The sequence below is a fragment of the Cnephaeus nilssonii genome (genome assembly GCF_951640355.1).
Source record: "Cnephaeus nilssonii genome assembly, chromosome: 21".
NCBI classification, from domain to species: domain Eukaryota; kingdom Metazoa; phylum Chordata; class Mammalia; order Chiroptera; family Vespertilionidae; genus Cnephaeus; species Cnephaeus nilssonii.
This window is the reverse complement of record NC_137092.1, coordinates 13935325-13957010: the sequence shown is the minus strand read 5'-3', so window position 1 is coordinate 13957010 and position 21686 is coordinate 13935325. Positions and strand designations below refer to the sequence as shown.

Below are 21686 nucleotides of genomic sequence, written 5' to 3'. Positions count from 1 at the left end.
TAGGGCAGGCAGGGACATCAATTTTTTTTCTCTCTATCCTCGGGACCCTAATCAAGACTGGGCTGCCCCCTTGCGGTCTCTCCTATGTTACAGCTTCCATCCGCTTACAGCCCCTGAGTCCCTATCCCCTCCTCTCTCCATGGTACCGTTTCAATACTGCAAGGGGCAGCGAACTCCGGACTTGTCACCTTCCCTCCTTCAAAGCCTTTCGAATGTCTCCAGGGAACAAATGAAGAAACTGAAGTTAGACAAACACATAACCTAGAAGATCAGGGACCTCCCCCCACTACGTGCCAGTGCTAGGAATCACTGCATTCAGGGTGCAGAGCCGGAGGAGCCCGGGTAGGAAAAAGCCAGGGACAATCGAATTCGGCTTTGACCTCTAGAGTCGTGGCGGGCTGGCATCCGTGCTAGTAACGTGCACGACGGGTTATGTAAGGGAGGAGCCGCCCCAGCGGGAGCCCGAGCGGGAACGCGGTGTTCTCGGCGGCAGTCCCCACCCTCCTCACCCAGCAGGGCAAGAGGCACCCAACTTGTAGGCGAAAGGAGGGTACGGCGAAACCGACTGCGGAATGACGAGGGCTGGGCAGCCGGAAGGGGGAGAGGCCACACGGGGGCACGCATCCATGAAAACACACATTGTAGATGCAAGTCGCTGTTGGCTCCACGTGCTTCACTCGTGAGCGGAGGCGCTCAAGGAGGGGGCAGACGGGTCGGATCCCGAGGAGCCAGGAGTGAGTCCTCTAGCTCGAGGCGTGCGACCCAGGTCACACAACCATTCAGCACCCTCCAGCCACGCGTTTCCGGCGCACCACCATCCTATTTAAGGCCACGGCTTCCGCCCTCTTCCGCCCCTCCCTTCTTTTCCACTCTTTTTTCCATCCTCCTCCTTTTCTCATCACCGGGTCCTCTCCCCGAGCCGCATGTAGGGGCGGAGCCCGGAATGCCGCCCTTCCAGCCAATCGTCACCTGGCTGCCTCTCTATTGGCCGAGCCCCTGTAGGCTCTAGCAAATGGGATAAGAAGTTCAGTAACTGTGGTCACGTGCCACCGGCTAGCGGACCAATGAGGGGGCGAGGTCTGTGTACGCAGGGGGGAAGGCACGTGCGGAACTGCACGTGTCTGGGAGGGGCAAGGGGCGGGACCCCGGGGAGGGAGGCGGAGGTGGGTAGCTGCGACCCGGAGTGTGTGAGGAGCCGGAGGCAGCCTGGGCAGAGCCGGCCGACCGACCCAGGTGAGGAGACCCGGAGGACGGGGAGCAGTCTGTGGTCTGCGCGGGAGGGTCAGCCCGGGGGAGAGTCGGTGGAGGGACCTCTTGGTGTTGGGAGGGATCGGGTCACGTGGCAGAGGGACCCGAGAGGGGTCCGGAGTGGGAAACCTGGTGAGAAAGACCGGGGAGAGGCAGGTCGCGGGGGAGGAGGAGGACTGTCTCTATGGGAGGGGTTCCTGCAGAGTCACTAGGTGGGTTCCGGTGCCGGAGATTTAACGCTGGCGGGTGGCGTGACTTCAGATTGAGAGGCTCGCTGCGGAATCAGGCTCGGAACTGATCGGGCGAACCATGGGCCGGACTGGGGAAGGTGTTCAGTCAGGTATTGACTCTTGAAATGAGGGAAGGAAGAACAGAAGTCTGTCAGGCCGAGCGCTGCTCTGGCGAGGCCAGGGAGGCAGTTCAGGTTCTTCATGGAGGCTGGGGAGATGGCTTTGACTATTGTCCCTGAGACAGGTAATAGTGGCGAGGGAGGGAAGAGAGATGATTATCCCGTACAGTACGCCCCAGTCCCCCCGTCCATTTCCTGATTCTCGGATTCTGGTTTCAAACTCCTGTGCTTTGCTCTTCAGTTGCAGGTCCGATCTTGGGGTACTCCAGGAGCTGCTCTCCAGCCCCTGCTTCTGAACCTATGGATTCTCCATCTAGCGTTTCTTCCTACTCTTCCTCCTCTCCCCCTTCCTCTTTTTCCACCTCCCCAGTGAACAGTGACTTTGGCTTCCCCTCGGATAGTGAGGGGGAGGAGAAGGGGGCCCATGGCCCCCGGCCGGACACTGTTGGGCAGAGGGGAGGTTCTCGGCCCAGCCCCGGTCCTATCCGCTGCAGGCGACGACCCAAGGTTTCCAGGAACCAACATACAGCGTCTCACTCGGAACAGCGGGGCTTGGCTTCTCCTATGGCAGGGTCTGGGGTCAAAAGACCAAGAGATCGTGATTTGGAGACCAGCCTAAACATCCGTGGTGCGACCACAGAAGGAGACCTGCTCTTTGCTCAGAAGGTAAGAGAAAGCTGGGGAAACAAGATATTACTGGGGCGTCTTAGCGCCCTGCTACTGGTAAGGACCCTATGAGGATAGTATCAGCTCCCAGATTTGGAGGTGGAAGAAGATCAGTACTGGTGTCAGCACTGCATGGTCTTCTCATAGCCTTTGTCCCGTTTTTCTACAGTGTAAGGAGCTCCAGGGATTCATTCGTCCTCTCACAGACCTACTGAACGGGCTGAAGATGGGTCGCTTTGAAAGAGGTTAGTTGCATTCATCTGAGCTAGGTTCACATCTCTCGTTTTTTCCTCTCTCCTCTCTCTCTTTCAAAATACGTTTTAAATGTGTATTTCTCGTAAGTCTTTGTTTGGGTCTTGATTATTCCTTTTTTTCGGTGACTTAATTTCTTTGGGTGAATCCATTTTAACCCCCTTCTGTCCTTCCTTTCTTTACCTGACCAAATTCTTGAATTCCAATCCTTGATCTCTTTCTCACTCCCCGAACCCAGGATTGAGCAGTTTCCAGCAGAGTGTGGCAATGGACAGGATCCAGCGTATCATAGGTGTTTTGCAGAAGCCACAGATGGGGTGAGTTCTTCTGGTTCTTTCCTCAGTACATCATTAAAAAGGAGATATTTTCAGCCCTGTCATGTTGCTTCTTTCACACTTAATTGTGTTTTTGTTTGTTTTTAATTTCTTTTTCACAGGGAGCGGTATCTGAGAACTCTGCTACAGGTAGAAGGCATGTTAAAGACTTGGTTTCCTCACATAGCTGCCCAGAAGTCATCATTGCGTAGTAGCAGGCACCAGCTGACCAAGGTAAGAATTTATAAACCTGAGGAAGAGGTGGGAAAATAGCCAAGGAAATGAAGTATACAATTAGAAATGGGCTCCCTCTTCCATTTCTTTCTGGGTCTTTTTATCTTTTCGACAAGTTCCTTTTCAGGGAAGGGGAATATGAAACCTCCTTTATTGTCTTGATTCCTAGATTTTGTTTTTGTTCTGTCACTGCTAAGGACTCCATGAAGTTTAATCCTACCCCTCAGATGGCAGCTTATCTGCCTTTTGCATAGATATAGAAGGCTTTTTACCTGGCCAAATGATTCAGGCAGGAAGGTGTCTCACTCCCTGAACCCAAATGCTTTCTCTCTGCAAATCTTTTTTCCTCTGCTGCCCCTAAAATGCTTTCCTTCTCCTTTTTATTCCTACCCCAGTATGGTTATACCAGACCCTCTGGAAGCATGGGTTTAATGGACTGGTCATAAGTACATCACTGGGCGAGAGGAGGACAGCCCTGGAGCACTCATGGGGGGTTGTTAGAGCCTTAGACCTAGTGTGGAAGTGAACTATTTTCTGGCCTTTCAAATAATAGGGTATTTAGGGGCACTCGAATGATAGGAGAAAGTTTCCTGTAGATAATAGACAGACCTTGTTTTCAATCAACCACAGTTATCACTGTGAGAATAATCAATTTTAAAATAAGCCACTGGGTAGCTCAGTTGGTTAGAGCACTGTCCCAATATGCCAAGGTTTCAGGTTTGATCCCTGGTCAGGGCACATACAAGAATCAACCAATGAATGCATAAATAAGTGGAACAACAAATTGATGTTTGTCTCTCTCTTTCTCGTTCCCTTCCTCTCTCTAAAATCAATTAAATTTTTTAAATTATTAAAAATAACTGGGAGGAAAACAGTGAAATCTTACCATTTGCAACAGTATGGATGGACCTAAAGTCAATAGTATTGCAATAACTGTGTAACTATGTAACGTAATACAACTAAAACTAATACAAAATAATGTTGAATGTAAACTGTAATTTAGAAATAAAATTTTTAAAATAAGCAGGAAGATCTTGCCTACATATTAATTTGTACTTCTTAAGGCACTCAACATAGGAAATTAGAATTTAAAATACAGAAATGGGAAATGATGATTCCAATGAAAAGAAATTTAAAAATGAATTATAAGTAATAACAACCCATAGAACTGTTTTATTTTGGATATGTCTGAATATCCAGTGCCTAATACAGTGTGTGGTACATAGTGGGCCCTCAAGTATTTGTTGAATAAATGAAAATATAATTTGGTTACTAAAACTTTTACTTAATTATGACCTGGCAGGAAATTATCTGTTGCATAAAACAAGGTACGTTTGCTTTGCAAACAGTTCCCAAGGAAAGCAAAGGTTTAAGTAACCAGGTAGAGTTCATCTGAAAGTTTTCTCATAATCTCTTTTTTTCTCTCCCCTTCCCTAGCATTTTCTAAGCCACCACAGTTATCCAGCTGCTTCCTCTCCTGCACCTTCCTTGGAAAAGATGGAACAGACACAGCTAGGACATCTTGTATTAAAACCAAAGCAGCCTTGGCATCTCACTCAGTGGCCAGCTATGAACCTCACTTGGATCCACACCACTCCAATTTGCAACCCCCCTCTCAGTACTCCAAGTACTGTCTCCTTTAGCCATGGTCCTTTAGGCACTGGAACCAGCATTGGTGTTATCTTTTTCCTTCAGCATGGAGAGCAGCCTTTTACCCACTCTGCCCCGACCAGTCCAGTTCCACCCACTACAGCATCTCCTGCCATCCCCGGTTATCCTAAGAAACTATCTGGAGAGAGACCTCGTTGCCACAGTTTGCCAGTAACTCTGCAATCAGACTGGAACTGTCCCCTGTCCCCTCGTGATCTTCCCACCATGGCCAGAGGGAAGACTGTGGGACACCTAGAACAGATGAGAAGCCATTCTCCAGTTCCTGATGTCCATCCTCTCAACCCCTAATCCAAGACTTGAGACTGTAGTTTCTAATTTGTATAACATATGTCTATGTGTGTGTGTGTGTGTATTACTTTTAATGTGTGCATTTGTGTTGAGGGAAGAGAAATCCTTTCTGATTAAAGACATTTTATACCTAAACAGTTTGATAATTGGGGGGGGAATTTAAACCTTCTGTTTAAAATACCAATATTTATCCTCAATGCTGCAGAAAGAACAAAGGGGATGGGCAGGTTTGTGAAGTCGAGCTCCACCAAGTGAGAAGTTTGGGTGGGACAATGTAAGTCCTGTGGGAAAGGAAGAGGGTCTCTGCTGCTGGCTTCCTAGGGAACAGCCTTGCGACAGTTACAGGGCTGAGTTGGCTTTTTTTTTCATTCAGCCTCAAAGAAGAGTACCTTTCCCTTTGTGTCTTTCCCTCTTGTAATCATCCAGCTGGCCCAGATTAGCAGGTTCTTCTGCTTTGCAATAGCTCTTTGCCTTGATGGGAGCTGTTGATTCTTGTGGATAAATGATATGTAATCTGTTGCCAGAGGCGGGACATAGAACCGGAACAGGCACTGTGGTTGCCAGTTTTGAAGAGAAGGGGTGCCCTAGAGTTGTTAGAATGGGGAGTCCCCTCAGACACTGGGCCTCATCTATATATAAAAGCCTAAGTGACCACAACCGAATGGACGACCGAACAGGCTGCGTGGGGCGACCAGGCGGGCAGGGGGGTTAGTGAGGGGCAACCAAAGGACTGAACAGCAGGCTGCGTGGGGCAACTAAGCCGGCAGGGGAGGCAGTTGGCGACCAGGCCGGTGGGGGGGGGGGCAGTGAGGGGCCACCAGGCTGGCGGGGGCAGCAGTTGGGGGCAGCACACTAGCAGGGGGGGCAGTTGATGTGACTAGGCTGGCAGGGGGGGAAGTTGGGAGTGACCAGGCCAGCAGGGGGGGGGGCAGTTAGGGGCAATCAGGCAGGCAAGCAGGTGGCAGGTGAGCAGTTAGGAGCCAGTCCCAGATTGGAGAGGGTGCAGGCTGGGTTGAGGGGGACCGCCCCCCCATGCACGAATTTCGTGCACTGGGCCTCTAGTCTTTAATAAAAAAGCTGCAGCTGCGAAATGTAAAGGGGTGGGCAAAAGTAGGTTTACAATTATAAGTATGGGAAACAGTTTATTGTATTATTATTAATTCTTCTATTAGTATGAATAAGTATCGACCTACTCTTGCCCACCTCTGTATGTTTGAGTAAGGAAGGCTACCTACCCAGTGTTATCAGGTGGCAAAAATGAAGTCTGTGAAGTTACCTATATATCTATTCCTCTGTATAGTGCTCTTCCTGATTTGTCTCACTTTCCACCAAAACCATACCTCTCCCATTCTAAGTCTTGACAGTATATCAGACTACACAGTCATCTTAGTTATTGTTTATTGGCTACTGAGTATGTTCCTCACAGCTAGTTATATATCTCCCCTACGTCTCAAGTCCTCTTTTCTCAGGGAATAATTGTTTTCTTTTATTTCAGAGAACATGACCTCCTTTCTAAAGCAAACCTCTCTATTTCTGCTTTTGGTTACCTTGCACTTCTGGAACTTTTGCTGTATCACTTATTCTAACCTTTTTCTCTTGTAACTTCAATTTGTTATTGAATTATTTATTCTTTATCCTGCAAGATTTTTTAAATGTTTTTCTTTATTGATTTTAGAGAGAGAGAGAGAGAAAAACATCAGTGAGAGAGATACATCGATTGGCTGCCTCCCACACGCCCCCTCCCCCCACTGGGGATCGACTTGTGACTCCTTGGTACATGGGGCAATGCTCAATCCATTGTACCACACTGGCCAGACTCTCTCATAAGTTTGATCAGGTTCCCCCTTCTTGAAAACCTCTCTTGAGCCTGATTGTCTTGTGGTTTTTCCCCCATACTTCTTTTTTAAAAAAATATATTTTATTGATTTTTTACAGAGAGGAAGGGAGAGGGATAGAGAGCCAGAAACATTGGTGAGAGAGAAGCATCAATCAGCTGCCTCCTGCACACTCCTCACTGGGTATGTGCCTGCAACCAAGGTACATGCCCTTGACCAGAATTGAACCTGGAACCCCCGAGTCCGCAGGCCGATGCTCCATCCACCAAGCCAAACCGGTTAGGGCTTCCCCATACTTCTTGACAGAGTAGTCTAATTGTACTTTCTGACTCCCTCCTACCACTCAGTCCTTAACCTCTTGTAGGCTAGCTTCCACTAACACTCTACTGCACCTTCCCAAGTCACTAATGAGCTCACAGAATCAGAGTATTACAGTGTAGCTTCCACCCAATCAATAGCTAGATTCAGGGGGCCTTTACAAAGGCTATGTAGTTCATGCTCCCTGTAGCATTTGACACTCTTGATGCTGCCTACTGAAACCCTTCTCCCTCGGATCCCATGACAGCGCACTAGCCTGATTCTCCTCTTACCTATCTGGCAACAACTTGTATAACTCTAAATGGCACCACTTCTGCCAATTCCAGAGTGTGGGTGTTCCCCTAGGCTCACACATTGGCTCTTTATTCTTCTCTGACAACATCCTTTCACTAAAGGTTCCTTCTTTGTGGCTGTAATTATTGCCTCAGTTTTAGAAGTCTGAAAAAACTTCATCTCCAGTCTCAATCTTTCGCCTGAGAGATGACATAATGAATGTCTACGTTCCTGCTGGAGAGTTCTATTTACATATTACTAACACTTAAAACTTATTAAAAATTTCAGCATTTTATATCCAAGAGGTACCATTTGTATCTGATCAAACCCCTTCATTTTATAGATGACAAAACTTAGATGCAATTGGTTTATAGTCTGGTGCTTTTTCTAGTGCTCACCAATACAAATATTATATTTCCTTTAAAGACATTCTGTTCTGCCTTCTTACAGTCTCTTTTTCTTCTGTTAGTGCTATCTATGTACCATCATTTTCCCAGACAACTAGGCTTAAAACTTGGTGTTATTCAGTCATCAAATCCTTTTTTTTTCTGTATTTGGAATATCTCTTAAAATACGTTTCTTCCCATTCATTCCATTGCCACCTCTCTGATCTAAATTTTGACTGTAGCAATAGTCTTTCTCACCTCGAATCCCTTCTCACGATAACCAGATACATTTCCCTAGGACAATGCTTTGCATGTCATTCCCTATTCAGATCCCCCAATGGCTCACCAGTGCTTTAAGATGAAAGTCCAAAACCTTTAGTCAAGCTCTCCATTTCCACCCCCTGCTCTCCTGTGTGATTCCTGTTCGAGTTTTCTTATTTGGCCCTGAACACTATAAGCCTTTTTGTAAAAAAATATGATTTTAGAGAGAAACATTGATGAGAGGGAAACATCAATCAGCTGCCTCCTGCACGCCCTTGCATGCCCCCTACTGGGGATCATGCCTGAAACCCGGTCATATGCCCTGATCAGGAATGGAACTGGAGACTTCTTGGTACATGGGACAACACTCAACCAACTGACCCATAAACTGTAAGTCTTTTTGCCTTTCAACTCATGTTCATGCTGACCACTTTGTTCAGTCTTTCCTGGTTCTGTAAACTAAGCCCTACCCTTCTGTCAGTGATTAACAAGTCCTTTTCCCAATTACTTTCTCCATTAAACATTATATATAGGCTCAGCCTTTTGCCCATAAAATGAGATCATGTGCAGGGTTTGGTAGGCCCTCAAAATATTACTTTCCCCCTTCCTTTCTTTCAAGGTATATTTATATTTTATTCCATTTGATTCTCAATCAGTTTTGTGTGATTGAAGGCAAATATCAGTTCCATTTTATATATGAGGAAATAGACTGGAGGTTTAAGTCAGGAAAAGCCAGATAGTAAATATTTTAGGCATTGTGGGCCATACATCTCTGTTGCAACTATCCAACTCTGCCATTGTAGCCCAAAGCAGCCATATCTAATATATAAACAAATGAACACAGCTGTGTTCCAATAAAGGTTTATTTACAAAAACAGTGGTGGAGTTGGATTTGACCTGTAGGCAGTAGTTTGCAGACTACTGGTTTAAGTGACTTGTTCAAGGTCATATGCCTGATCAGAATTTGAATAGAATCCAGATTTCCTGACTTGGAATCCAGTGCTTTTTCACCATATTATGCTGTAACCTATATAACTTATTTTACATTTATCATATGCTACCTTGTTTTATTATTTATCTTTTGTCTACATACTGTTTTTTTGGTGATCCAAATAGGTATTGGATGATAGCAACAATACTTAGCACAGAGTAGGCATTCAATAAAACTTTGTTCATAAGCATGATGTCCCAGTGTAGCTCTACTTGGATATTTTGAACATGGCTTACTCTAAAGTAATTAGCATAATTGATGAGGATGCCTGTGAGTGCCCGCGCGCGCCCCCGTTTTGGAGGAGATACTCAAAGAACCTTATTGCACCAGTAACTACCTCGTTGGGACCTGCTTTCTTGTTTTGAGCCTTTCCCTACTATTTCCCAGTAGACACTAGATCTGAACTTATGTCAATAGCCAATAATGGATATGTAGAAGTGATATACGAGTAAAAGAAAGGCTGTTTCCATAGTGAGAAAGAAAGAAAAAAAAAAAAAGAGAGATTTCTCTAGGTCTCACTAGGGGGCAAAATGACATAAAAGTCTTCCATCCTAAACCCTGCAGGTGTTTCCCAATTCTTTATTTAGTGACGCGGCTGGCAAGATGATGTTATAGGAAACTCATCGTCTGTTCATTTCGCTTCTTTTCAGACCGGTTTTTAGGCAGATGAGGGGTGTGACGCTGTTTTTCATCCGGAGAGCAGAGCTCAAAGAATCCGTGCTCTTTGCGACGAGAAAACTGGAAGAATGCGCAGGGAGGTTCGCCCATTCCTTTCATTTTCCTTCCAAAGAGAGAGAGAGAGAGAGAAATTAATGGCTTGCGGACCTAGTAAAGATGTCATCGTTTTAAGAGGTAAGGAATCGGGCTGATCTCAGGAGCCTTAGGATAACGACCTCTAAAGAGAAGGCGAGGAACTTGTTTACGGGGAATTTAAGGCAACGGGTATTTCGCTTTGTCAGGCGTAGAGATCCGGCCGGGGGGGGAGGGGCGGGGGGTGTCTGGTGCGGACCGCTGGAGACACCGGCAGCCCGGGCGACAGAGAACGTTGCCATGGTTTCCGCGTAGGTTTTCCGCCCCACCCCCTCCTTTCAGTCTCGATTTCTTTGCACGGCGCCGGGATTACGCACTTCCGCTTCCGGTTGCGAGGGGGCTCGCGTCGGCTGGGTCCCGTGGGCGCGGGGTGAGGAGCCCGTGTTGGGCGTGGGGAAGGCAGGCGGGTGCCGCGGGAGGGCACGTTTGCGCGCCGTGGTCCCCTTTCCTAAAGACCGAGAAAGGCCCCGAACACCGCCCCACCCCAGCGCTCCGGAAGCCGCGAGCGGTCGTGCGGGTGGAGTGTGCGGCGCGGGGTGTCCTCTCGTAACCGGCCACGTAAATCTCCGTGGTGACGCCTAGCTACCATGGTAGGGTTTGTACTGGCAGAAAGAACGAGGGAGTCTTTTTAAAAATATATATATATTTTATTGATTTTTCACAGAGAAGAAGGGAGAGGGATAGAGAGAAACATCGATGAGAGAGAAACATCAATTAGCTGCCTCATGCACACCCCCCAACCGGGGACGTGCCCGCCACCAAGGTACATGCCCTTGACCCAAACCGAACCCGGAGCCAAACCGGCCAGGGCAGAACGAGGGAGTCTTGATAACGATTCGCATTGATTTGTAAACTAGGAGAACTTGCACGTGCCCTCTCTTGCGTATTCTTGAGCGCGGCATATCCAGACACACAATAAGCCATGCGGTAGAGCGTGCATTCTGTTGTGTTTCTCTTTCTTACCTGGCATCTATATTTTCTTCCCCGTTTTTCCATCAGCCTTTAGGTCCCAGAGAGTGAAGGCTTAATTCCAAGGTCATGGCAAAACACCTGAAGTTCATTGCCAGGACTGTGATGGTGCAGGAAGGGAACGTGGAAGGTGCATACAGGACCCTAAACAGGTAAGTGTTAAAGGACCAGAATCATGGCCCAGACCAAGGCCCTTGAGAAGTGCAGTGGTTGTCCTTCCCCTTCCCCTGTCACACATTGTTCTCAAACCAGTGCCAGCCCAGGTGTTCACAGTCCGAAACTTCCCAGCCCCTCAGAACCCGAATTCTATCCAAGACCTCAAACAGAGCCCAAAGGGAAAATCAAGTTAGAAAGTTGCCAGGAAGCAGGAAGATAGTACATGATTCATAGAAAGCTTAGGGAGGGAACGGTGTGGGGCAAAGCTAATGGAAAAGATGAATTCAGAGTTGGGATCTTGGAGAAGTAAGCAAGAGATGAAAAGTGTTACTTTAAGTGTTACTAAAATTTAGATTTTAGGAAGCTGCATTTCTCTTCCTTTTTATCGTGAAGTGTTAGATATATATCCCATAATTGCATTTTAGCCTCAATAAATAAAGTGATACTTTATATTATTTTGCTCTTCGAATAATTTTCTAGGCCAAGAGTTTTAAGCGTGCAGCTATGAGCTAGCTGGTGCTGGAGTGTCCCAGTCTTCTGTCTGTCAGACACAGTGTTTTCTGATACACTCTTCTTCTTTTTCTCCTTTTTTCCCTAATATCCTCTCTCTGGCCACCTTTTCTGTATGTATCTATTACGTCCCAGGCTACTTATCTCTCTCAGCTTTCTGATAGTTGGTAGTTTAAAAATAAGTTGCGTGTTCTGTGGTCTAATTACAACAGTAGATGGAGAGCAAATGAGAGGAGAGGGAGGTGGCTAAAACTTGCGCATGTTTTGTGGAAGCAGTCTTACAAAGGAAACAGCCTACGTGTCCGCCTCGTTAGACCGCCGTAAATGTTTATTATATAACCCAGGGCCCTCAGGGGTGCCCCGGGATGAGGAGATAAGAGAGTGGGGTTTGCTAGGAAGCCCTGCATGATTGGCTGACCCCAAGCGAGGAAAGGCAAGGACACTGGACACATGCCCGGATGACCCCTTTTATTTCCGGTGGGCAAGCTTCTGGGCCCATTGAGTCCTTCTGCGTTCACATTGGTCCTGACGTAGGCTAGCTATGTGGACATGTGAGTCTGCCACTTCCAGGCGCTCCCCTCCCCCCGCAGCTCCCTTTACATAATCCCTTGATTTTCACTAAAACTGGCAGCTGATTTCTCCTTCAGTGTTAGGTTACCAGGCGCCTGAACTCGAGGCTGATCTGTTTACACTGAAGCTGCTGGTCTTCTAGGCCTTGAACTACCTCGGGAAGCAGAAACATCTTTAGTAACACCGTCTGCTTACGTCATGAGTTCTGCAAAACTCCTCCTGTATCCTTTTTGTTAGAAATAAGTGGAGTAGATGCCTCTATGGTAGGAACTCGGGACCATTTGAAGCTAATCTGTACTTTTTTTTTACAATAACTAAAAAGTACAGAGTAAGGGAGGGAATCTGCACCTGGAATCTTGGAGCTTATTTGGTCTGTGTTCAGGAGTTAGTTAGATTAGTCCCGGGAAAACCATTAGCAACCCCCTAATTATGTTGTGGGCCACCGATCTTTTTGTTCTTGCCCCTCCTCCATTCTCATATTCTGTTAGTTTCCTTCGCGTCTTACTTTTTGGCCTCACCACACAGGCATTTACTTGGTAAGATGACCACTTCGGTTTCAAACCCCTTTTGAAACTCCGGTAGGATACCCGAGTGTGTCTCAACTCTCTCCTCCCTTTGCAGTTTTCTTCCATCCTGCTTTTAAACTGTCTGTCATTCCAGTAGGGCCCTCTTCCAAGGTGAAGTCCTATCCAGGGGTCCCTGTTCTTTTTATAGTCTGTCTTCAAATCCAGTCTCCTTGTCCTTTTTATATTATATCTCTAGTTTTTTCTCTCAGGGACTTCTTCCTGCTTTTTTCTCTAATATACTAGTGCCTAGTCCAAAAAGTGGCCTTCATCAAACAGCAGTAACCAACTAGACAGAAGTAATGCTTAGGTGTTGGCATCATTCCTTTCCCTCAGTGTGCCATGTTTTGGCTTACATCTCTTTAATTAAGGAGCCTAGCCAGCTCTTTCCTCCTTCCTTCTTTCCTTGGCTCATGAGCACTGCAGTGATTTGTCTTCTGAACCCCAGCGGTTTTTGCTTGAGAAGCAGAATGCTGTTGTGGAGCACAGTACTAAAGACGGAATTCTACTTCTAGCTGTATTCTGTGATCTTGGGGCAGATTAGCCTCTCTGAACTTCAGTTATCTAAAAATCTAATGTGCTATCTTAGCAAAGATAATATCATTGAGGCTTTCTGAGTCAGCATTTCCAAGAACTGTGTCTATTATAAAGTCAATCCCTTGAGCTGTGGACATTTGTCAGTCAACTAGAGCAGTGGTCGGCAAACTCATTAGTCAACAGAGCCAACTATCAACAGGACAACGATTGAAATTTCTTTTGAGAGCCACATTTTTGAAACTTAAACTTCTTCTAACGCCACTTCTTCAAAATAGACACGCCCAGGCCGTGGTATTTTGTGGAAGAGCCACACTCAAGGGGCCAAAGAGCCGCATGTGGCTCTCGAGCTGCAGTTTGCCGGCCACGGACCTAGAGGATTCATTTTTGTCATATATTTACTGATAAAGGCTTAATCCCTAACCTTAAGAAGCACACAGACCAGTAAGAGAGATGATAAAAAATAACAACAAATAACCACAGTTAGATATACTACTGTCTGATCAGTATTCTAAAAGGGGCATTAATACTGTGCTATGGCATTGGTTTTCCCTGGACCTTCAGCAGCAACATCATCTGGGAACTTGTTAGAAATGCACATTCTTGCCCTAGCCGGTTTGGCTCAGTGGATAGAGCGTCGGCCTATGGACTGAAGGGTCCTGGGTTCGATTCCGGTCAAGGGGACATGCCTGGGTTTCGGGCTCGATCCCCAGTAGGGGGCATGCAGGAGGCAGCCAGTCAATGATTCCCTCTCATCATTGATGTTTCTATCTCTCCCTCTCTCTTCCTCTCTGAAATTAATAAAGAATATATTTTTTTTAAAAAAAGAAATGCAAATTCTTGGGCTTCACCCTAGACCATGGAATCAGAAAATGGAGATGGCACAGTAGTCAGTGTTTTAACAAGTTTTCCTTTGCCACATGCTAAAGACTGAGAACCCCTGGTGCTTTGGAACAGGGAAGGAGCTGTTAATTTCACCTGGACCAGTTCACAGATGGAACTACTGATGTGGACCTTTGAAGTATAAATAGGATTTTATAAAACAGTAAAAGAAAGGAATGATATTCTAGGTAAAGAGAACATCTTGAGCCAAGGTAAAAAAAGAAGTAGTATGGCCCTAGCCGGTTTGGCTCAGTGGATAGAGCATTGGCCTGGGGACTGAAGGGTCCCAGGTTCGATTCCAGTCAAGGGCATGTACCTTGGTTGTGGGCACATCCCCAGTAGGGGGCGTGCAGGAGGCAGCTGATCGATGCTTCTCTCTCATTGATGTTTCTGACTCTCTGTCCCTCTCCCTTCCTCTCTGTAAAAAATCAATAAAATATATTTTTTTAAAAAAGTAGTATGTTTGGAGAACTGCACCTAGTTCAGTATGTCTAGGGCATAGGCTTTATAGGCAAGATATTAAAGGTAAAGCTAGAGAAATAGGGTGAAGCTCAGTTGCTAAGGGCTTCAAGCTTACACTAATGGTTCCCAGATTTATTTACACATTGGAATCACCATGTTCCTCTCCCCTTGTGATTTAATTCTTCTGGAGTGTGGCCTAGGGGGTGGAATTTTAAAAATATCCCCAGGTGGCCCTGGCTGGTATGGCTTAGTTGGTTGAGTATTGTCCCATGCACCAAAAGGTCACTGGTTTGATTCCCAGTCAGGGCACATGCCCACGTGGCAGGTTCAGTCCCCAGTTGGTGTGGGTTATGGGAAGCAACCAGCTGATGTTTCTCTCTCCCTCCCACTCTCCCTTCCTCTCTGTCTCAAGTCAATAAAAACATTTTTAAAAATAAAAGAAAATATCCCCAGGTGATTATAATATGCAGACAAGACTGGGAACCACTGGCTTAAACTATTTTGTATACTGGGAAAGATTTTTAACATTTATTGATTGATTTTAGAGAGAGAGAAACATCGATGTGAGAAAGACACATTGATTGGTTGCCTTCTGCATTCACCCCCACCGGGGCCGGGGATTGAACCTGCAATCCAAATATGATTCTCTACTAGCCTACAAATCATTCTCGATATTAAACAGCAAGAAGCTGGGAGAGGATCCCATAGGTATAGTGGTTCCCATATCTATTCACATTTGTAATTTACCCAAAGCTCAAATCTTTTCAAGTTCATGTTCAATCTATTGTTGTTATCTTGGGCTTTGTAATATAACAGCAGTAAATAGGGTTTCCCACTTGGCAGAGTAGCTGGTGGTTTCTCTTATTCTTACTAACTTCTTCCTGGGTCCTCCTTCTTCTAATTATAATAGCCATGTCTCAACCTCCTTATCGCCAATTGTGTTTATGACTTCTTATATGTAATGAAAGGGCAGGGAAGGCAGGAATGGAACCATTCAAACAATGCCAGGAATGGAGGTGCCTCCAGATCTCCTCAGGATCAACTGATGATGGGTTGAGAGGGAGACACAAATTACAGATTGAGCTCTCAGGAGCATAGGATTAGATAGGTTATAGAATAAACCCCCATGTCTTCTTGGCTCAGTGCACACACAGAGGTGAGTTTGAGTTAGGCATGTTATAAATCCAGCAGGAGAAGCTGCATTGCAAGGAATCCGGGGGGGGGGGGGGGGGGGGGGACAGATTGAGCTCAGTTTTATGGACACTTAAAGATTAATAAAATGTGGTTTCTACCTTTGAGGATTTTCAGTCTAATAAGGGAAATATGAGTATAAGTAACTAATGGAAGGGCAGAATGAAATAGTTGCTAAATAGGTCTACAAAAAAGTAAATGATTGTGTAATTAATTGCTTTTTTATTCCCCTCAAATTCCTATTTGGGGTCCCTATAAGTAGGCAGTAATGCTGTATTGCCACCATTTCATACCCTAATTTTTTTTTAGAGAGAGAAGAAGGGAGAGGGACAGAGATAGAAACATTGATGAGAGAGAAACATTGAACGGCTGCCTCCTGCACTCCCCCACCAGGGATCGAGCCCACAATCCAGGCATGTGCCCTGACCGGGAATTGAACGGGTGACCTCTTGGTTCATGGGTCGATGCCCAAACACTGGGCCACACTGGCTGGGCCCTAATTTTTTACAGACATCAGTTGTTTGGTCAGTTGACTTCTGGCCATCTGTAAAATTGAAAAGGAATAATAATGAGTCCAAGCTTCTAACTTCATTGCCTGCCTTACTACAGAATCCTCACCATGGATGGGCTCATTGAGGATATCAAGCGACGCCGGTACTATGAGAAGCCTTGCCGCCGACGACAGAGGGAAAGCTATGAAACCTGCCGGAGGATCTACAACATGGAAATGACTCGCAAGATCAACTTTTTGATGCGAAAGAATCGGGCAGATCCATGGCAAGGCTGCTAAGGCCTGTGGATAGTAGGAAAACACCTATCTGGTTGTATCTCCATCTCTTTTCTTTCTGCAACCCCATTTCTTGCAATAAACTCAATCATATATATACAAGAAGGCCTGTGTATATTGAAATAATCCACTAGTCAGCAATGGACCCTCTCTTCTATTAAGTGAAAGAGAAACTGAGTCAAAAAGTAGTCTAGGCATAGAGGGGCTGGTTGGGAGGGGGGATTGGGAGTTATTGTTCAGTGGGTAAAGAGTTTGAATTTGGGAAGATGAAAAAGTTCTGGAGATGGATGGTGGTTGCATAGTTACATAACAATGTGAACGTACTGAATGCCACTGAATTGTACACTTCAGGTGGTTAAAATGGTATATTTTATGTTAGGTCTATTTTACAGTAATAAATTTTTTAAAGTAGGAGAGGTAAGGAAATTTCATAAATGTAGTGGAATATACCAGTATCTACCATTTCCTACCCAATTTTCATGGAACACAAAGGAAGATCTTATTGGAAAAGCATCTGTTACTCGTTTTTTTTTTTTGTTTTGTTTTGTTTGTTTTTTAAATATATTTTATTGATTTTTTACAGAGAGGAAGAGAGAGGGATAGAGAGTTAGAAACATCGATGAGAGAGAAACATCGATCAGCTGCCTCTTGCACACCCCCTACTGGGGATGTGCCCGCAACCAAGGTACATGCCCTTGACCGGAATCGAACCTGGGACCCTTGAGTCCGCAGGCCGACGCTCTATCCACTGAGCCAAACCGGTTTCAGCTGTTACCTGTTTTTTTTTAATATATATTTTATTGCTTTTTTACAGAGAGGAAGGGAGAGGGATAGAGAGTTAGAAACATCGATGAGAGAGAAACATCGATCAGCTGACTCCTGCACACTCCCTACTGGGGATGTGCCCACAACCAAGGTACATGCCCTTGACCAGAATCAAACCTGGGACCCTTGATTCTGCAGGCGGACACTCTATCCACTGAGCCAAACCGGTTAGGGCTCTTTTTTTTTGACAAGAGAAAATAAAATTTAATATCATGCACACGGGCACCCCACATACATGAGAGAGTCAGAGACCCTGCATACAGGAGAGATTTAGAGGAAGAAAGGGGGATTGAAGTATGTAAGATACCCTGAGTTAGAGATGAGGTAATGCACATTGCAGGATGATAAAAAGAACGGGTTTTCAGTTAATAAAAGTGCCCTGCTATATAAGTGGGTCAAAAGGTTAGTACTGATAATCTCTTTTTATGGGCAAGGCCTTTAATTCAAATTCTTCTAAGTAATTAAGGGGGGGCAGGGAAGCAGAAGTTTCTCCTGAGCCTGAAGCTAAAATTGCCTTTAGCTCAAAGTAATCTGCATACCACCGAGGCACATCCTGGGGTGGCTGGTTCTAGACCCCCACACAATTTTCCCATACCCTTGCCACTGTCATAGTCTTATTTTTCTTAAATCAATTTAAAAATTTTCAATTATAGTTTACATATATTATTATATTAATTTCAGATGTACACCCCAGTGATTAGACATTACATAACTTACTAAGAGATGATCCCAGTAAATCTCACAATCATCTGACCCAATAACAGTTAATAAAATATTATTGACTATATTACCTGTGCTGTACTTTACATCCCCATGACTGTTTTATGACTACCTATTTGTACTTAATCCTTTCACCTTTTTCACCCAGTACCCCAACCCCCTTCCATCTAGCAACCATCAAAATGTTCTCTGTATCTATGAGTCTGTTTCTGTTATGTTTGTTCATTTATTTTGGTTTTTTAGATTCAGTTGTTTTTTAGATTTTAAAAAAATATATTTTATTGATTTTTTACAGAGAGGAAGGGAGAGGGATAGAGAGTTAGAAACATCGATGAGAGAGAAACATCGATCAGCTGCCTCCTGCACACTCCCTCCTGGGTATGTGCCCGCAACCAAGATACATGCCCTTGACCAGAATCGAACCTGGGACCCTTGAGTCCGCAGGCCAACGCTCTATCCACTGAGCCAAACCGATTAGGGCTAGATTCAGTTGTTGATAGAAATGTATTGCCATTTTATTCATGTTTTTGATGTTTGTTTTCTGTTCTTTTTTAAAATATGTTTTTATTGATTTCAAAGAGAAGAAGGGAGACGGAGAGTGATAAAATCATCAATTGGCTGCCTCCTACACGCCCCTTACTGGGGATCAAGTCCACAACCTGGCATGTGCCCTGACTGGGAACCCAACTGGTGACCTTGATTGCTATTGGCATGTCAGTGAGAGGGACTTATCCACAGGCCAATCAAATTTACAACTAAACTTAATTTAGTTGTAATTTTGATGTGGTTGTAGAAGGAACGAGTACCACATTTACCTACACTGCCATTTTGACCGGAAGTCCCAGCATCTGTTACTCTTTACTATACTGCCCCCATTGTTAGGTAAAAGAAGGAAAGGAAGCTTATATATATTTGGGGTTTTTTGTTGTTGTTGTTTTAATTTCTTTATTGATTAAGGTATCACATATTTGTCCTCGTCCCCCCATTCCCATCCCACACCCCTCCCCACACATGCCCCCACCCCCCTGTTGTCCTTAACCGCTGGTTAGCCTCATATGCTTGCACACAAGTCCTTTGGTTGATCTCCCCCTTTACTCCCACCCTTCCTTACCCTCCCCGCTTCTGAAATACCCGTTGACCAGATGAGAGTGCTAGAAGCCTTGCCCAAAGGGATCTTTAAGACAAATTTAACTTTCACCTCTGTTTTCCCTCTTTCCTTTAGTTTTCCTAAAAGAGGCTAATAGAGGGATGGTGGAGAAGAAATAAAGCAGTAGGTGAATGGTAATAAAGGAAATAGGAGTATTGAGAAATAGAAGGGCACTGAGCCAGAAATGCCTACAGCAGCAGTTCTCAAAGTGTGGTTTTCAGATCTGCAGCATTTACAGAAGCTGAGAAATTGTTTGAAATGTACATTCTGGGACCCTGCTTTAGACTTCTGAATTGGAAATTGGGGTTGGAGCCCAGTAATATATTTAACAAGCCCTGCAGGTGATTCTGATGCCTGCAAAAATTTGAGAACACTGTCCTATAGTACTCAAACGGGAGTCCAGACGGAGAGCCCCACCACCTTCCCTACCTTTCCCCAAAAGGCACTCCTGGGTCTGTGATTTTTTTTTAAATATATTTTTATTGATTTCAGAGAGCAGGGGAGAAGGGGAGATAGAAACATCAGTGATGAGAACCATTGATCAGCTGCCTCCTGCATGCCCCCCACAGGGGATCAAGCTCTCAACTCTGGCAGGCATGTGCCCTTGACCGGAATCAAACCCAGGACCCTTCAGTCCGCAGGCCGACGCTCTATCCACTGAGCCAAACCAGCTAGGGTCTGGGTCTGTGATTTTTAATAGCTGGGGGTATCTGATCCCTGGGAAGACCAGCTACTCCGCTTCCTCTCCTGTGTATTCCCTCTTGTCTTGTTCCCCTGACAGCCATGCTGCTGACACAAGGAGAGTTGATGCCAGCCCCTTGTAGGAGAACAGCAGAGGGTAGGCAGAAGCTGCGAGCCCACCTCATCTCAACCAAGGCCGCTCTCAGCATGGTGTTTTAAAAAAAAGTAAACAGAGCAGATTGCCAAGGCTCCCCCACCCCCTCCCCCCTGCACACACCTCTCCATATTGCTAGTGTTCAAACATTGCCCCCTTGTGGTGGTGTAGTGTGGCTTCAGATTTCTGGCCTTAATTTTCTTTTCACTATCTTTTCTCCCTTTCACACTTATTAAGCAGGCCTGCCAGAAGATATGCTGAAGCCATTGTTCCTTGCCTTTCAAGGCTTGATTACACTGAGTGGCCAGATTAGTATGATCTCTGAATGCATAATAACCTGGCCACTCAGAGTGTGTGTGTGTGTGTGTGTGTGTGTGTGTGTGTGTGTGTGTATTAGAGGCCCAGTGCATGAATTTGTGCATGGGTGGGGTCCGGCCAGCCTGGCTAGGGGAAGGGGACATGGGCTGTTGGCTGGCCTGCCTGCTGGTCGAACTGGTCGAGGGGACAATTTGCATATTAGCCTTTTATTATATAGGATATAAGTATGACTTGCAAATATTTTCTCCCATTCTGTGGATTGCCTTTTTACTCTTTTAATAGTGTCCTTTGATGCACAAAAGTTTTTAATTTAGATGAAGTCCAATTTATCTTTTTTTAAAAAATACTGCGGAAATTTAGGGGTGGAATGTTTATTATTTTATTTTGTATTGATTTCAGAGAGGAAGGGAGAGGGAGAGAGAGGTAGAAACATCAATGATGAGAGAGAATCATTGATCGGCTATCTCCTGCACACTCCACACTGGGGATTGAGCCCTGACCAGGAATTGAACGGTGACCTCCTGGTTCATAGGTCGACACTCAACCACTGAGCCACGACAGCTGGGCTAATTTATCTATTTTTCTTTTGTTGCTTATATTTTTGGTGTCATATCCAAGAAATTATTGCCAAATTCAATGTTATGAAGATTTTCTTCTAAAGGTTTTATGGCCCTAACCGGTTTGGCTCAGTGGATAGAGTGTCGGCCTGTGGACTGAAGGGCCCCAGGTTCGATTCCAGTCAAGGGCATGTACCTTGGTTGCAAGAACATCCCCAGTGGGGAGTGTGCAGAAGGCAGCTGACGGATGTTTCTCTCTCATCGATGTTTTTAACTCTCTATCCCTCTCCCTTCCTCTCTGTAAAAAAATCAATAAAATATATTTTAAAAATAAAAATTAAAAAATAAAGGTTTTATGGTTTTGGCTCTTAAGTGTAGGTCTTTGATCCAATTTGCATCAATTTTTTTTATGTGATATGAGGAAGGGATCCAACTTCATTCTTTTTCTTGTTGTTGCTGTTAATCCTCACCCAAGGATATATTTTGCATTGATTTTTAGAGAAAGTGGAAGGAAGTGAGAGAGAGGAAGAGGGAGAGAGATCAAGAAACATCGATGTGAGAGAGACACATCGATTGGTTGCCTCCCCCACACATACCCTGGCCAGGGCCAGGGATCGAACCTGCAACCCAGGTACACGCCCTTGACCCAGGATCCAACCCGAGACCCTTCGGTGCATAGGCCAACACTCCAACCACTGAGCAGACACTGGCCAGAGTGCAACTTCATTCTTTTTTTTTTTTTTTTAAGATATTTTATTGATTTT

The 21686-nt window shown here is 45.3% G+C and overlaps 2 protein-coding genes across 4 annotated transcripts; both read left to right on the top strand.

Annotated features, from left to right (window-relative positions):
• Positions 1–1147: 1147 nt before the first annotated feature.
• CIART (circadian associated repressor of transcription) lies at positions 1148–5170 on the top strand. The gene is made up of 6 exons (XM_079760336.1): positions 1148–1233; positions 1839–2263; positions 2433–2508; positions 2754–2832; positions 2952–3063; positions 4501–5170. The coding sequence occupies exons 2-6, from the start codon at positions 1898–1900 to the stop codon at positions 5020–5022; spliced, it is 1155 nt and encodes a 384-aa protein (XP_079616462.1). The 5' UTR covers positions 1148–1233; positions 1839–1897; the 3' UTR covers positions 5023–5170.
• A 4524-nt stretch (positions 5171–9694) lies between these two features.
• MRPS21 (mitochondrial ribosomal protein S21) lies at positions 9695–16625 on the top strand. Of its 3 annotated transcripts, none has more exons than XM_079761297.1 (3): positions 9695–9938; positions 10896–11017; positions 16343–16625. In XM_079761297.1, the coding sequence occupies exons 2-3, from the start codon at positions 10935–10937 to the stop codon at positions 16521–16523; spliced, it is 264 nt and encodes an 87-aa protein (XP_079617423.1). In that variant the 5' UTR covers positions 9695–9938; positions 10896–10934; the 3' UTR covers positions 16524–16625. The 3 variants fall into 3 exon arrangements, with proteins under 3 accessions (XP_079617423.1, XP_079617421.1, XP_079617422.1); XM_079761295.1 differs by lacking the exon at positions 9695–9938 and adding an exon at positions 10218–10266; XM_079761296.1 differs by lacking the exon at positions 9695–9938 and adding an exon at positions 10274–10486.
• The last annotated feature ends 5061 nt before the right edge of the window (positions 16626–21686 follow it).